Genomic DNA, 17,909 nt, shown 5'->3' on the forward strand with positions numbered 1-17,909 from the left:
TCCCTACTCAGGGTAACAGGATTTAGGAAGGGCTGCAGCAAAGGATCAAGATTTAATTATTTGAGAATATGACCTTCAACAGACATGTGCAAAGCCACAGACCTCTGGGCGGTCCTGGGTTAAGCTAGAGCCACCATTGGCACAGGGAAGACATGGACAATGATTGGTAGATGTGAGAACTGAGGGGAAGGAACTTGGATGGTTTCCTTAAAGATAGGGGGGTCTGAGGACTAGAGGTGGTGGGTTGGAGAGGTTGTGCTCTGAGAAGGTTGCTCTGAAGGAAGCTGGAGGTGGAGGCCCCTGAGACTGTTTCTCCATTTTGGTCACGTGAGTGATAGGGACTGATCTCTTTTCTTTGCCTCAGCTATCTAAGGGCTTGGGCCTTTTGGCCCAGCCTAAACAGAAGGGGTATTTAAGCCCTATTCCCTTCTCTCCCCTTTCTCTCTCCCTCTCACTCTCTATCTCTAATACCTTTCTTCCTCCTGTTTGTAATTAAACTCCATAAAAGGTTGACTGCTGACTTTAGTTTTCATTTAGGAATTACATAGCTGAATTCCTTGGCGACCTTAAATTAATATATATCAGTCTTTTAAAGTGATTTCCTTGTCACATGGATCACAACAAAATATAAGTCCTCAAGAGAAGGAAGTATCTAATCATCTTACTTGCCTCCTAAAGAACCTGTATACACGTTAAAAAGCAACAGTTAGGACTGAACATGAAATAACTGATGGATTTAAGATTGGAAAAGGAACATGGCATGGTGTAATATTATCACCTTATTTATTTAACTTATATTCGAAGTACATCATGCAAAATACTAAACTGGATAAATCAAAAATTGTATTTAAAGTTGTCAGGAGAAATAACAATTTCAGATGTACAGACAATAACATTCTGATGGAAGAAAGTAAAGAAGAATCAAGAAGCCTCTTGATAAGGATCAAAGAGGAGAGTGTAAAACCTTAGCATAAAAATAACTTAAGTTCTTAGCAACTAGTCCCATTACTTACTGGCAAAGAGAGGGAGAAGAAATGGAAAGATTAAGTTACATGGCAACTGTAGTCATGAAATTAAAATTTGCATCCTCCTTGGAAGGAAAGCTATGACAAATCTGGCTAGCATACTAAAAGGCAGAGACATCAACTTGCTAACAAAGGTGCTTATAGTCTAAACTTTGGTTTTTCCAATGGCAATGTTTGGCTGTGAGAAATGAACTATTAGAAAAGCTGAATATCATAGAGTTAACACTTTCAAATGGTGAATTTCAAAACTACTCCACCCTATATTTCAACATCACAAAACTATAGGGGTAGAGAAAACTTTTGAGAATCCATTGGATAGCAAAGAGATCAAATTTGTCAATATTTAAAGAAATTAATTGAGACTATCCCCTGGAAAGTCAAATATTGACGCTAAAGCTAAAATAGTCTGGGGACATGATGAGAAGATGGGCCTCTTTAGAAAAGGACCCAAATGTGGTTAAAGACTGAAGGCAAAGAAAAAGTGGAGAGTAGAGTTAGATAAGATGTATAGAGAATTTCATGCAAACACTGAACTAGAAAGTTGAGCAGACATCAAGAGATAGTGGAAAACCGAAGAACCTGTTGTGCTATAGTCCATGGGTCACAAAGTCAGATTCAACTTAAAAACGACAAAACTACGAAAATAAAGATCCAAATGAAACAATTCTTACTCTCAAGTGAAGGCACTAAAGGAGATATAATGTGCATATAAAAGAATATAAAAATATTTTCAAGGTAGTGATGAGGAGGAAAACATCAGAAGCTCGGGAGACAAGGATGGATTTCCTGAACAAGCTGCCACATAAATAACCTTTAAAAGAAAGTAGGGGGATTGAGGTGGTGCTGGGCCTGGAGTCAAAGAAACTCAGCTTTCTGAGTTCAAATCTGGCCTTAGACACTTAACTAACATATGTAACCCTGGACAAGTCACTTAACTCTTCAGCTATGAAATGAACTGGTAAAGAAAATGTCTAATCACTAGAGAATCTTTGTCAAGAATATCCCAAATGAGGTCACAGAGAGTTGGACTTGACTGAAAATGGCTGAACAACAAAAAAAAAAGCATTCCTTCTACATGAAGCCCCACTGCCTGATTCCATTGAATCTCTAGTGCCCTCCCTCCCAGACTTTATGTGTGAGTATATGCAGACACATTCCTGTCAGTACACTACATACACAGGTGTGTGTGTGTGTGTGTGTGTGTGTGTGTGTGTGTGTGTGTGTGTGTGGTGGGGGGGATTTGTCTACCCTATTAGAAGGTTGTGTCCCCAGAGCACAAGCATGTAAGAGAAACCTGCTGATGGATGAAGAGAAAGAAGGAAAAAAGAGAAGGCTAGAGGCAGAAAGGAAATGTGCTGGGAAAGAATGAAGTAGGAGGGGAGGAAAGGGAAGGGAGCAAGAAGAGTATTAAGGGGAGGGAATAACGCAGAAAAGAATGTAGAAAAGGGGGAAGGGATATAATACTTAATTTTTCTTCTGCTTCCCATTAAAGTACTTAATCCTGTCAAATCTATGGACAAAAAAGTGACACAAGCAGTTCTATGTTTGCAAATTCCTGCACAGCAAGCTGCTTCATACTTAAGAGACACAATGTTCTTAATGCTTTAAACACAAACCTTTCATCACCACCCCCATATGAACAAATAGCAGCAAGGCACTGTCAATCAACATACTTCATGGACCCACAACTGAATGTTCAGTCAGCTTGAAATACACTACTTTGCTTATTTCAAAGGTAAGACACTGTAGTGATGCTATTTATTTTAGTAACAGAAAAAATTTTAGATTATTTGAAGACCAAACCAGAAATGGGTGCATCTGATGCTTTTTAAAAGCCCCTCCTATACTGCATTTTAAAACTATGAAAGAAACTCTTCTGGGTTCCTGCTCTGAGTAGTGAGGCAGCTGGGCAGTGCTGGATATTGTGAATTTTAGATTTACTCCACCCTGCTTAGTCTTTAGAATTTTAACAACCAGGAATCTATACATCCCCACTTAAGTATTAACTGTGGGGGAGGAAGGTCTATGACCCCCGTGTGCTAGCAAGTGACAAATCAAAAACAACTGACTGACCCCTGAGCTGTCCTAAGCCATGTTTAAGCCACCATTGGTACAGGTACGACAGGAAGTAATGTAAAGAACTTCCTTTATATTTCATGTCACTTCCTGTGAGAGAGACTTTTGCAGACTTTGGCGGTGGAACTTGACTTGGTGGTGCATGGGACCTCAGACTGCTTCCCTGAAGGGACCACTTGGTGAGTGATAAGGTTGACTCCCTTTTCCCTTGACCTTTCTGAAGGCACCAGTCTCCGAAGAGGGCCCTCATCTTGGAGGAGGACTTGTGGCTGGAAGCCGAGCTAGATTTAATCTTCTGGGAAGGCCCCTTGGCTGAGGCCTCTGAACTCTCCCTGGATCAGGCCAAGCCCTTTCTCTCTCTATCTCCCTCATTCTTAATTTCTTCCTTCTATTATAAATAAACCACTATAAAATTCCATTCTGACTTGAGTATTTCATTGCAATTTAGAATTTAAATCCCTAGAGACCACTAAAATTATATTCAGTCTTATAACACATGCTAATATTAGGAGATTTATGGTAATAGGACAGGGACACCAGGAAGCCAGCTAGAGGAAGCCTGGATCTTACACTCCTTCCCCACCACCACCACCACCACCACCACCACTTCCTGTCCCCTACCCAACTGATCCAAGTGCTCTTCTCTGGAATGGTAAGCTTGAAGGGTTTCCTTATAACTGATCCTTATAACTAACAGAGTTTTATTCTTTAAGGTAGAGGAGGAAAAGAGGGGGAAGGAGAAAGAGGAAAATAGGTTTCCCTAACTTCCTATGACTTCCTGTTGATTGAAGAATTTCACAATGTGTTCAGTTCAGGAAATAAGGTTATTTTCTCTATGGGGAGATATTGATAGCAAAAGCTGACAGATTCATCAAAGCTAAGCTCAAAGTCTTCTTAGTACTCAGTCAGATAAATAATCATTGACCATGAGAGAAATTGGTTTTCTTGCTTCCATCCAACAGTCAGAGGAAAAGAGAAGAAGCAGAGTTCAAGTTGTTGGGCTTCCTAACTGCCCTCAGTCCAAGATTCTATTAGCATCTTCTCTCCAACTGGTTGATTGGCAGTCCACCAAATTCCAACTCTCTTGCTTTTTCTTGCAAATCTCTTTTTTGTTGCAATCTCATCTTTACAGCCTCAACCCTAAAATTTACACATAACAATATGAAGATGGTCTCAGAGTCAGTAAAATGTGAGGTCCAGCCCCACCTCTGGCCCACAATGGTACCATGAAGGTGAGTTAGTTACTTAACTTTCAGTGCTCTAGGCAACTCTAAGATAAGAAGGCAGAAACTTTCACTGAGAAGGAGTTTCCTAGCTAGGAAGTTCAATATACGGATCTAGTACCTAAAACTATGTCCTGAGGTATTCAACTTTACTGGGGAAATGAAGTTATATTTCTTGTTTTATCTTCCTTCTCTACCCCTCTACACTTTTCACAAAGAAAATACTCTGGGGAGTTGTTCAGTAATTATTTCTGTCCCATGAGGAATATTTTGATTCATTAAATTATAAAGAACCAACATTCCTAGGGCAATAATTCCCAAAATTTTAGTCACATATTGAAAATATATTTAAATTTTAATTAAGTGTGACTTTCAAATAATATACTCAAATATTCAAAACAAGTTAAACTACTTTTCTTAAAGCACTAGGTATTTGATATTGTGTAATTAGAATTTTGTACCCTAGGGCTCCATTTCCCAGAATTCTTCTTTCATCCCCATATTACATCCTTACGTTTTGTAGATACAAGTTTCTGTAACTCCACCGTCTCTTCTCCCGCTTTCAGCATCTGGGAACCTGCTCTCTGCTCAGGCTATACTTTTCCTCTACTTCAAGTGATTATTAATAAATCTTATAAAATATAATACTTGGAGTTATTGTATATTAATTTTAATTTTACAATACAAAAATAGAATACTAAGGGCCACTACCACTTGATAAGTGGTAAAATGGATATGAATAAATGGCTGTCAGTCAATTAACACTTATTAAAGTTAGTGAATGCAAGGCACGGTGATACAAAGAATGGTAAAAAACAACAACAAAAAAACCTGTTCTTAAGGGCTGAGCCTAAAAGGAAATACTATGTAAAAAAACTTATGTGCAAACAAGATTAGGAAAAGATAAATTGAAAGTAGTTTCAGAAGGAAGACACAAATATTGTAAATGCTTACAGAAGATGGAACTTTAGGTATCTGAAGGATATCAGGAATTCTAGAAGGCAGAAATAAGGAGAGTGTTCCAGGCATCGTAGACAGCCAGTGAAAAAGAATGTCTAACTATAAATGACCACATGAGAGAGAGCATGTTCCAAAAGTAGGAGGAATGCCAACTAGAATTACTGATATTTCCTCTTATACCTTGCAAATTAGAATCCATAACAAAAATGTTAATATTCAATGTTGAAAGGTCTGTAGTGTTACAAGGAAAAGATAAGTTAGGTTTGCAGAACACAGTGGCATGAGACTAGCAGGAGAAAATGCTGGAATCTTGGAAAGGGAGGTTAAGATGGAAAAAACCTCAGGGACTGTTAGGCTGTCTGTCTTTCTCTGGATTTGATCTTGGATGGGATGACTGCCAAGTCCTGTGAGTTTGACACAATCCCATGTTACAGCTGTGATGTTAGTTGTGTGCTATGCGTCCTGAAGATCTGAGAAAGCTGTCATCTGAAGCTGGTTGTAAGCTGAAGTCCAAGTTCATCTGGACTCAGAATCTTTCCCTGGTATTTGGCAGTATCTCCCTTAACACCAAGAAGGTTAGGGCAAAATAGCTGTACAGGGACTAGGTTTACAGCTTAGCATATCAGGGAGATAGTGATAGGAACTTTAAGAAGATCCTTCATGCGAAGTCATTGGATTGTGGGTTAATTTAGTTAGTAATCTTAGTGAGAGGATTCCCCCTTAACCTCTCAACTTTTCCCTTATTTAATAAAATACACTCCCAGTTACTGTGGTTTATTATCTGTGTGCTAATCTCAGTTCAGGCTCTGCCTGGACTGGGTTTCTGTTGGACTTCCCAAACTCAGTTATCAAGCTTATATTGGCCTAAATCTATCCATCAGATCCCATCCCCAATACCACCCTATTATAGTAGGAAGACAGGTACTCTGATGCACTATTAACAGAGTTGTGAGGTAAGCAAAACATTGGATGTACTGTAAGAAAAATGAGTATACTATGGATGACCTTTCATCCTAGAAATTCACTACTGGATGTGTGAATTATAGTGAGTTTATATGTGTGTATTTTAATGTATGCGCCAAACAATCATAATAGCACACTTTTGCTGGCAAATAACTGAAGACAAAGTAGGTAGGCATCAATTGGAGGATGGTTGGAAAATTTAAATAGTACTGTGCAGTAAGACATTATAAACATGACAAATCCAGAGACACATGGGGAGATTTCAAAAAAATAGTATTCATACTTTTTGTTCTTGTATCACCTTCATTTCAAAATTCATCCTTCTTCTCATCTTCACAGAAAACTATCAAATGGGAAGATTTTCAAATAACCAGGCAAGAGTAAAATTATATGACACCAAGAGAGCTTAGTGGATTGAGAGACAGGAGGTTTTGGCTTCAAATCTGATCTCAGATACTTACTAGCTTTGTGACCCTGGGCAAGGGTCTTAACCCCCATTTCCTAGCCCATACCTCTCTGTTGCCTTGCAAACAATACACAGTATTAATTCTAAGATGGAAGTTAAGCATTTACAATAATAATATTAATTTATACAACTACTATAAATGAAACGATTACTAAAAAGAAGCTGAATTCAGAGAAAATAAAAAATGAAGTGACCTTGGGAAAGAGATAATTAAAAACACCTAATTCCACAATATAAGGTAATAAGGTGGTTCAATAGATAGAGCACCAGGTCTGGGATTAAAAAAAAAAAACATGAGTTCAAAATACTAGCTGTATGATCCTGGACAAGTCACAAATTGCCTTAATCCACTGGAGAAGAAAAATGCGGAACCATTCCAGGATCTTTGCCAAGAAAACTTCATGGACAATATTGACATAAAATGGTCTGTGGGGTCACAAAGAGTTGGGTACATCTGAATGATTCAACAAGTTCCTCAATAAAGAGAAGTAGGGGACTACAAGGTCAATACTCTATGTATATACATTGTTCATACAATTTCCATATTGGATATTGCTACTTAATTTAGGGGGTGGGGTCATAGAAGATTCAATTTGGGGTGAAGACATGGGGAAGGGAAATAACTGTGATGTAAAGACAAAAGGTATCAATAAACCTACTTTAAAAATGACAGTTTAGTCCTCTGGCACTCCACTCTCTGAGGTGACCCTGGTTCAAGACAGGCCATGCTAAGCTGGAAAAAATACTTTGATAATCTGAAGGGAAGTTCTAAGAGAAAGAAAGTTTGTCCTTTGAGCATAGGCTTAGTAAAGTTTATATCACTAGAAAGTTAATAATTAAAGAAAGTTTAATTGGATTCAGTAACCCATAAAGACCACTGCATAGCTTTGAAAATTGTGATATGTTCTAATTATTTTAATAATTAGGTATATTTTAAATTCAGACATAAACCTGTTCATTTTAAACCCACCCCTTTGATTTTACAGAAATCAACCAGAAAAATAAAAGCAAATTCCACAATAGTTTCCGGTAATTAGTTTACATAGACCATTAGTGAGTTCTACTTCATATTTCACTGAGCTAGAAGTGGCCTTAAAGGTCATCAAACCCAAACCCTATAGAAAATGAGGCCTAGAGGGTTTTAGTTGTTTGTCCAAGGCCATGCAAGTAGTCAATAGCAAGCTAGGACGAGAACTCAGGTCTTGTTGGACTATAAATAAAGTTCTATTTCAATGGACAAGTGTCTGGACATGTTTACTTAATTCTTAATTAAAGCATATTGCTTTAAGATAGAGACAATCTTAAAAAATTTAATTGTTATTTTAAACTTTAATATTCTATCCCACCCATCTTATTATTAACTATCTTCTTTGGCTGGAAAAGGGGAATAGAGCCACTATCATACCTTCAAAATCCAGTGTGGTGATTGATCTATTCTGTTAGAAAAATCAACTCTTTGTAATTCATTTAACTATAATACAAGTCCCCAATCTATGTTTGGACTTTTGGAGTCCTTTATTGACTTTGCTACTAATGAAAATAAAATTAATTATGCATTTAATATTTCACTGAACAATTACAGGTTGTACTTTTCTCAAACATAAAAATGTATTTGATATTTCACTTGGGACTTAAGGTAGTGTTGCCCCTCATAAAAGTTTGCTAAATTAAAATGAATTTTGAAAACGGTCAATCAGCAAATAAATTATTTTAGGTTACTTGGGTTTTCTTGGCAGTTCAAAGTAGATTTCTAAATTAAGTGGATCAACACTATTCATTTCCTGGTACCTACTAAGTTCTAGCCTAAAGGATCCATAGATATTAACACCTGCTCTACCGTTAAATGTAGAGTTCCAAAACCACGGCCAAATTATTTCACCTTGGTCCTCTCGAAAGTGAATTCTTTAGGTTTATTTTCAACATCCAGAATAAATTTATATTTTTGTTCTTGAAATAACAAGATAGAGACACAAGACAGAGATTTAATCAGTCATTCAGTCAATAAGCATTCATTAAATGCCTAAGATGTGACAGGCACTGGGCTAATTGCTAGATCATGGCTCCATCCTAACTGCTATTGGTATTAAACATCTAAACAAGTTTTACATAGGATCAGATTGATGGGAGAGCTCTTTATTTTCTAATTGATTTTCTTCTTTTATAACTGTGTGTGTGTGTGTGTGTGTGTCTGTGTGTTGCTACCAGTATAATAAAATACTTCACTTTTTATGCTACTGGTAAGAAACTTCTAATCATGAATGCTTATTCTACACTATTTCAAGAATTTACTTTTCAATAAAAACTATAAACCACCTATTTGTGACCCTTTCACCAATGATGAACATGTAAGAGTTAGCATTTACTTTTAATTTGACAAAAGGCTTTACAAATATTATCTTATTTTATCCTCACAACAACCCAAGGAGGTAGATGCTAACTAAGCCCATTGTATAGGAGAAGAAACCAAGTTGAGCAGAGGTTAAAGAAGTTACTCAGAGTGACAAAACTAGCAAGTTTTTAAGGCTAGATTTGAATTCAAGTCCTCCTGACTTCAGGTCCAGGGCTCAAATTTAAGCATATATAATCCATTTTCAAAAGACTTTTCTAGAGAATAATCTTTTGAGAAGTCTCCGAATTGCCAATGCTTAAAACTGCTGAGCAATGAGGGACCAGGTTATTATTATTATATTATAGATAAGGAAAACTGGGCCCAAAGAGTTTCACTCAAGACATGCCTAATCAGAAAGCTGGTTACTGCTACAGCTGATACCACTATACCACACTGATTGGCTACAGGATGATGCATGACAGCTAACTTCCATAGGGTATAAATGTTTCATTTCAACCACAGCTAGAGTAACAGGATTTACGATTTCTTCTATCTACAAGTTAACAATGGGTAAAAATGCCATGAAAATACTTTATACCTTCTACTGTGAGGCAGACTGTTATGGAATTATATGAAAGGAATGAATTCCTGCATGCCAAAACATAAGGAAAATGGAAGAAAAGTGGGATAATTTTCCAGGCATGATTAGAACACAAAAGCTTGCCCGATAATTCAGGATTTTTAAACAAAATATAAAACCCACATTTCCCTAACCAGAAACCAAATCACTTCAATCCAAGCCAGCTTAGCATACTATGGCCTAAGCTGGAAAAATAGACAAGGCTACAGATCCAGACTGATTCTCCACCTACCACTGGCCTTTGGAGGAAAGTTTTATGAAAAGACAACATTTTTCTCCAAATCATACCCCAGATCTTCTTTTAAACAGTATAAATTGATGTTACTGGCAAACAGAAACATGGTTACTGGATAGTTTGTCTTTTTGATTATCTGCCAAACCAGAAAATACAGAGGGAAATGTTTTTTCGCTTAAATTATACACCTTCTTTACCTATGAAAAGTCTCTCAGGGAGGGCTACTTGTCCAGAATATAACAATTAGATTGTTAAAAGATCCTGGACTTCATAGCTTTTGAAATTGTGCTCAATTTGAGTACTACCCAAACAAAAAAGTAAAAGTGTTCTTTTGATTAATTTGAATCACATATTTGCGCTTACTATACTGTTTTACATACCACATGTGAAACAATGATTTCAAAACAGGTCCCTAAAAATCTACATAATATTCTTTTATGCAGGGTTTTGTATTCTTAAAACACTAACAAACAATTCCTTCATAAATTAATCCTCAGATAATTTCACCTTTTTACTCATATTTTCAGGCCCAAAACATTCATTATTTCTCTTTTCATTAGCAAATGAAGCAAAACTTATATGGAAAAAATTATAAACAAAAAACATGTAATGAAATCCTCTCAGCTATCCAAAATCATGCAAGATAACACTAAGTGATCAGAAACAGAAAACAATAAAAACCAAATTAGATTCATATATATAATCTACATGAATATTAACAAATAGAGAACCAAGTGCAAAGAAACAACAACAAAAAAACTATAAACCTAAATGGGAAAAAAAAAAAAGATTTGTCACTTAAAATAGTTTTTTTGGATCACATAAGTAAAAGAGACTTACCTGGTTTGGGCACTGAATTTGTCACTGACTGAGGGACTTTTTGGTTAATTAACTCAACACAGTGACCAGGAAATAGTCCCACCTATAAAATAAAAGCGTTAGAGTGATAAGACTGAAATACATAAAGGCAAACACATCAATTTGTAAATACTCCCAATTCAACTTTGACTAAAGTGCTACATGGACCCTCCCATTTGTTTCTACTATTCCCTCACACAAGAAACAGATGAATCCAATTGTACAAAACAATAACAAAACACAATCTGTTGCTAAAGAAAAATTGTCATTGTGTGTCTAACAAGGCCAATTATGTAAATTTGCCTTTTAGTTTAATGTCCATAGTCTTTTTTTTCACAAGTTATAAATATTAAATCTAGCAATAAGTTATATGTACAAGAGAGATTTATACTCTAACAAAATACTCGGTAAAAATCAAAATCTAATCATGTTGATGTCTTACCAATTTTAACTTAATTTTTAATTAGCTTTTATTTGCTTTAAAAAAAATTAAACCAAAACAAAATATTGTTAAAACATTTTCTAAACTGATCCTTTATAATGTTTAATAATTTCTATCTATTCCCTGCCCTTTATTACAACATTCAATGCTCCCTATTATAAATGCAAACTTCTCTATTTGGCAATAAAAGTTTTTCACTTTCTAGCTCTTTTCTACCTCACCACTCTTCTTACACATTACTCCCTGTGACACACCCTATAGTACAGTCATACTTGTATACTTGCTGCTCCTTGCACAAAATACTTCATCCTCCAACTCTGTGTCTATGCAGTAGCTGACCCCATGCCTGGACAGTTGTCCCTCTTTATCTCCATCTTTTAATTACTCTGGCTTTTTTCAAGCATTCATCTTAAGTAAACCCCTTCAACAGGACATATTTTCTGATTTCCCCTTACTGCTTTGCCATCCAAGTTGATCCTGTTTGCCCAACCCCAATGAGGGTATATTTGTGAGGAAGGAGCTCTACTGATCTGTGTTATCATGGGGACAAAGAGATGTGCTGGAAAGGAGGATTGTGGCCATTGAAGCACCAAGTCTACATTCTTATATTGCTTCAGCAACTCCTATTGCCAAGGGAATTGAGGCCTCCTATTCCTGAAGAAAGAGAGAGAGCTGACAACTCATGGAGCAAATAGGTAGCCTCTTGTAAAAAGAAAAATACCCAATTTGGATGTGGAAGACCTGGGTTTGATTCTTAACATTAATACCTATCTTACATGACTGTTGTGATAATCAAATAAAGCATTATCTGTGTAACTAGGGACAGAGAATATATAGATTCACTAATATCATTATTATCATTATTTTCTCTGGGTCCTAGAAATTCTTGGTGCTATGCTATGGAAGCATCAGCATTACCACAAAATACTGCAATATATAACCATAGTTGACAGATCCAATGTGCAAATATACACCCTAAAATATTGAAAGAAAACTGTTCCCAGGCAATATTTATAGATGTTTCCTTAGATGTGCTCATAACTGGGCTGCTATGCAGCAGATGTTACTGCTGAAACTTTGGAAACCACATCATTCGTGAATCCCTCTATTGACAAGACTCTGGGGAAGGATAGAGAAGGCTTCCAAGAGTCTGATTCATCATAACATTCTGAGATGAACATTTTCCTTCAGTGTAGAATTACTTTCACATGTTTATTTGTTGCATTCTTGCTTCAGATTGGGGATCTATATTTTTAACTATTAGTAACCTGTAAAAACTCAAATCTACTTTAAATAATTAACTATTTGCCTGCTTCATAAAAAAGGTATCCCATCATGACTAATATTCAGAAATTATGTATCTTAAATGTAGATCTTCATTTTTTAAGAAATCTTGAATTTTGTTGAATTTATCCCTCCACTTAAAAAGCAATTGGCAATCAACAAGCATGTAGTAAATGCATATTCTTCTAAGCAGAAACAGTATGAATATAAGGACTGATTCCATTTTATCTCTGTATCCTTGGCAACTTGTGGCTGACATAATATATACTTTAAAATATTTGCTTTGAATAAAATAAAATGAAATTAGTTGGCTTTGACCTGTTTTGAGGATTACATGTTGGCTCTTTGAGATTAGTACTTCCTCTTCTAAGTACATATTATTTTTTAATACATCTTAGAATTTTTTCTCAGAAACCAAATATACTGATAGAAAGCTTGAAATTTCAGTTGTGTGAAAATGGACTTTTTTTTTGTTCTGTGATCTCTCTCTCTCTCTCTCTCCCTTCCTCACTCCCTCCTTCCCTCCATCTCTCCATCTCCCTCCCTCCCTCTCTCCCTCCCTCCTCTCTCTCTCTCTCTCTCTCTCTCTCTCTCTCTCTCTCTCTCTCTCTCTCTCTCTCTCTCTCTCTCTCTCTCTCTCTCTCTCTCTCTCTCTCTCTCTCTCTCTCCCTCTCTCCCTCTCTCAGTTAAGTTATCACATTTACCAATCCTTTCAATACCAGGCATGGTTCATCTGGACCTGCTAACTTGGACTTATTTTCTATTATCTCCCCATTTCTTTGTGGGTTTCAATTCCCCATCAATCTTTTTTTTTTAATCCTAATTCAAAACTTATCCTCAGTAGTACAACAGCAAAGAAATAGTTAAGGAACCCTATCTTCTCCTTGTTTACATTCATTCATACACCCTGCACTTTTTCCTAATTAAAAAATAAAATAAAATCTCTTTTTGCTATCCTTATCATTACTCCCCAGGATCAACTTATTTTAAACTTTAGTATTGCTGACACTATTTGAATAATATGATACCATTTTGGTGAGGGTGTTAATCTTTTGTTCTGCCTTATTTCTGGCTCCTGACAGCACAGCCAAAACTTTGCAGACTAGACCTAAGGCTTATGCTTTTATATTCAAGGTATTCAAGAAACTATACCAACACTGTGGACAACAGTTCATGTGAAAAAGACCTAAGGCTTTTACTGGAAAATAATCCACTTGAATACAATCCAAGGAACATGTATAAAGAGCTCTTATGTGCAATGGCATTACATGCTCAACATTGGAAATACAAAGATAAAAGAATGTACACAGGTGAAGTATAAGGTAGGTAGAGATAAAGGCAAAGTGCTTTAAGGATATCAGAGGGAAGTACATCATGAGTACCTTCTTCAGGAAGTGAATAAGAAAACAGGATTTGTTGTCATTCCACCTTTCCTTCCATTTTGCGATTGCAAATCATATTCTGTATTCTTACAGTGACTTACACTCATTCTACTACTCAGATCTTTCCCAGGTTATTACCTCTGCACTGGCTCATTCCTCTATTCCCCATCTTGACCCCATGAATGGCAAATTCAATTCTTTGCCTTTCCCTCTACAACTTTATTCCCTTTCCCATCATCAATCTTGCCCAGAAAAATATCAACCTTGGATTCCTCCGCCCAGCTGATGCCATTACTCCTACTTACTTGTTGCTAAAGAAAGTTCTAGGAAACCATTTACTCTGTTGACAGATGCAACTACAAATTCATTTCCCATTGCCCATCTACATTCCCAGTAAGGCAAGGGAAATCTTTTATGCCCAACTCATTATCCAACTGATCACGATAGCTTTTACAAACCATTTAAATGTCCCTTAAACTTCCCATTTTTCTCTCTTGTCCCATACTCTTAGCAAGAACCCTGCCCCATTTTTCACAGAAAAAAAAGGATTTCTATGAAAAGCTTCCTCTTTTCCCCTCCTCTTTATTTTACATCACTCAGATGCCTTTTGCACTATATTCTCCTTCACTCATCTCATATGAAGAGGTGGTCTCCCTTCTTCCCAAGGCAAAACCCATCTAAATGCACAATTGTTCCCAATCTCCCAGCAGACTGCATTCTCTATCTCCAATCTCTAATTCCCTACAGCTCACAAACATGCTCATGTCTCATTTATCTTCCCCAAAAAACCCTCAATTAATTCATCTATTTCTGCTAGCTATGATTGCTTATCTCTCCTCCTTTTTGTAGCTAAATTCCATGAGGTCATCTACAATAAATTCCTCCATGCTGTTTCTTCTCCCTCTTCTAATTCTCTATTCTCAACAATGGGGCCTCTAATCTCATTATTCAATTGAAACTGCTATTCCAAAAATAGCCATGATCTCAACTGTCAAATCTAATGACCTTCTCTCTATAAAACTTCCTGAACATTCTTCAGGGTTAGATACTTTTCCCTGATATTCTTTTCTAAGAATTAAAGATACTACTCTCCATGGTTATTCTCCTACCTATTACTTTTTTCTTGGTCTTCTTGGCTGTATCTTCATCCCAGTCACACCCACTAACTATCTTGGGTTCCCTTACTTTTCTACAATTTTATTTGGTGGTCTCATCAACACCTGTGGATTCAATTCTCATCTCTTTATTAATGATCCTCAAACCTGCTTATCCAGCTCAAACCTCTATCCTAACCTCCATACTTTCATCTCCAATTGCTTATTTGACACCTTGAACCGAATATCATTCAACATTTCCAAAACTGAAATCATTATCTTTCCATCCAAAGCTTCCCATTTTTCAAACTTCCCTCTATTACTATTGGGGTAGCACAATCCACTCAAGTCAGTCAGGCTCACAACGTGTCATCTCTCCCAATCTCTCTCTCATCTGAAGTCCAATTTATACACAAATTCTGTTTGACTTTATCTTTGTAACATTCCCAGTACATGATGCTTCTTCCTCTCCTCTAACAATGCCACCACTCTACTAGAGGCCTTATCACCCTGTTTCTGGGCTCATGCAATACCTTTCTGGTTGGATTCCTTGCCTCCCTACCTACTCCAGTCCACTCCACTGCCAAACTGACCATCCTAAAGCACAGTCTGATTAAATTACTTAACTATTCAATCAACTCCTATGACTCCCTATTACCTCCAGGATCTGATATAAAAGCCTCAATTTGGCATTCAATGCCTTCCTAGCCAGAAGGAGAAAAGGATGAAGTACTTTATGAGAGGACACTTCAAAGATGTCTGTATTTTCCTTTCCATGTTTTAACTTCAGCTCTTATTAATTATCTTAAAGGAGATAAATATTTAGACCACAGAACAAATAAATATATTCTTGATATTTATCAATATATCAATATATTTATCAATATAATATCAAATTATCAAAATATCAATATATTTATCAATATAATATCAAATATTTGATATTACAATTTTAAAGCCTGACTTACATGAAATTGTGGAAATCATTCATTAGGAAGAACAGTCCCTTGTTTGGCAATATTATATATTAAATGGTAAATTTCATTTGCAAATATTCACAACATCCAGGTGTGCTAAATAATGTCAAATGAAACAAAAGTACACTTCTTCATGATATAGACCATAGGCCTAAAATTACTACCTGAAGGGTCATGATTTGGGGGATGTATTATATTAAGCTCCCTTTCCTTGAGCATGATAAATTTTTACAAATGTAAATATATCTTATTAGAATAAATATTCCCTATTTCTAGGAATTATGCAATCATATTTTATTCTGAATATGTAAAGGGATCATTTTGGCCTTTTAGATTCATGTACATAGATTGAGCATCTAAAAACAAAGCCAATTCAAAGGCATTGTTTTGTTCCAAATTAAAGTTTTGAAAGGCAAGTTTTCACAGAATTATGGCCTATGAAAGCAAGATGGGATCTTAGAGACAATCTAACCTAATCTAATTATCTCATTAACAGATGAAGAAATTGAAATTCAAGAGAGGTTAAATGATTTGCTGAAGGATGCACAGCTAGTGGCAGAACTAAGGCTCACATCTCCTGATTCCAACCAAATATCAGTGATCTCTACATTCTGTTAATATTACCCCTCCCTAACTAAGTAGTCTGCTAAAAATAACCCCCTTTGTGGAATAATTAAACTTTTTTATTGCTTAAAGCCCCTATCAATGTGAAATCTGGACACCTCAATTTTACCCTGCCCTTTGAGAAGCCACAGTTACAAGCACACATGTTTTGGGTTGAACTGTAGACCTTAAACTATTTGGGGGCTCAAGTGTGGATGGGATCTGTGGACACAGTCAAAATGTTGAGTGCCTTTATTTGTTTTAGAAGCTTTTACCATTGTATTAAAGTCCTTTCTTAGGAAGCCAAGCTCTTATTTTGACCCTTTCCTTTTTAGTTGTTATAGTTGACCACTCCCTGATACCCCAAGACTGCCTGCAGACCGCTTTGCAGTCCTCTTGCAGTTTGTCTATGCAGGTTTGCCATACCAAGTTCTCCAGAGATTATAAAAGACTCTCAAGTGCTGTCCATCTAAGGAGTCATCATCTAATATGGTGGCACTCTCAGGAGATTAGTGACCGGAGCTACAGAGTCACGGGACTCTGCATGGGTTTATAGCACACAGCTCTGCAAGGAGGCCTAAATTCTAGCACTAAACTCCTTTCCTTAATTAAAGAGTGATTTTTCTGATTTATAGTTCTGTGTTTTTTCTCAGTTAACAACTCTAAGCCACAAAGAAATTTTCTCCCTGTTGTATTAAAATAATAAGTTAACTCTTTATTATTGTGATGAAGAAAAAAAAAGGAGGGGTTTGTAACAGACAGTCTAGGCTTTATCTTCATCATTAGATTCACCCTCTTCAATTTTCACTTTAGCCAGGGACCTTATAAAATGCCCCAAAATACTCAATTTTCCTATCTTTTTATTCATGTAGAAGAAAGGGGTTTAGAAAAGGAACAGCAATGAGCACAAATATTCCAATCATAAAATTTTGAACAATATAGAGGTGACTATATAAATTACACAAGAAATCTCTATTTTAATTTGTCTTCCATCTAAAAATATAAAGAATTAAGAGGCATGACCTAAATAGTATTGTTTCAGAATGTGAACACATATCTGACAATGTTCCATAATTCTAGAACTTTTTGAAAAAGTATTTCTAAAGATAATTAAAACAAAATTATAAAAGCACTAAAATAAAGATAGAAGTCTAAATATATTCCCTAGGAACACAAGGAAGATACTGGATTTCAGAGTACAATGTTTATTTCTGTAGTTGAGTTCATGTTGCACTTCCTACTCACAAAACTTTTGGAAAAGAAAAACATGCACATTATTATTTTAAATGTATAGAGCCACCTAGTCATTCAACCTTCATAAATCTACCTTCTTGTTAAGTTCTTCTATCTCT

General features: G+C 36.2%; 1 protein-coding gene across 7 annotated transcripts in view; it reads right to left on the minus strand.

The window, feature by feature from the left end:
- The window catches only part of ARHGAP32 (Rho GTPase activating protein 32), a 430,718-nt gene that overhangs the window by 117,826 nt on the left and 294,983 nt on the right, over nucleotides 1-17,909 (minus strand). For 6 of the 7 annotated variants that reach the window (XM_056794599.1, XM_056794598.1, XM_056794601.1 and 3 more), the window contains one exon: nucleotides 10,758-10,839. In XM_056794599.1, the coding sequence (XP_056650577.1) occupies nucleotides 10,758-10,839 (82 nt within the window). Of the gene's footprint in view, nucleotides 1-7,372; nucleotides 10,685-10,757; nucleotides 10,840-17,909 lie in introns of those variants that run through there. The other variant, XM_056794603.1, reaches the window with a different exon arrangement.

Source organism: Monodelphis domestica, chromosome 4 (assembly GCF_027887165.1).
Source record: "Monodelphis domestica isolate mMonDom1 chromosome 4, mMonDom1.pri, whole genome shotgun sequence".
In the NCBI taxonomy this organism is placed as follows: domain Eukaryota; kingdom Metazoa; phylum Chordata; class Mammalia; order Didelphimorphia; family Didelphidae; genus Monodelphis; species Monodelphis domestica.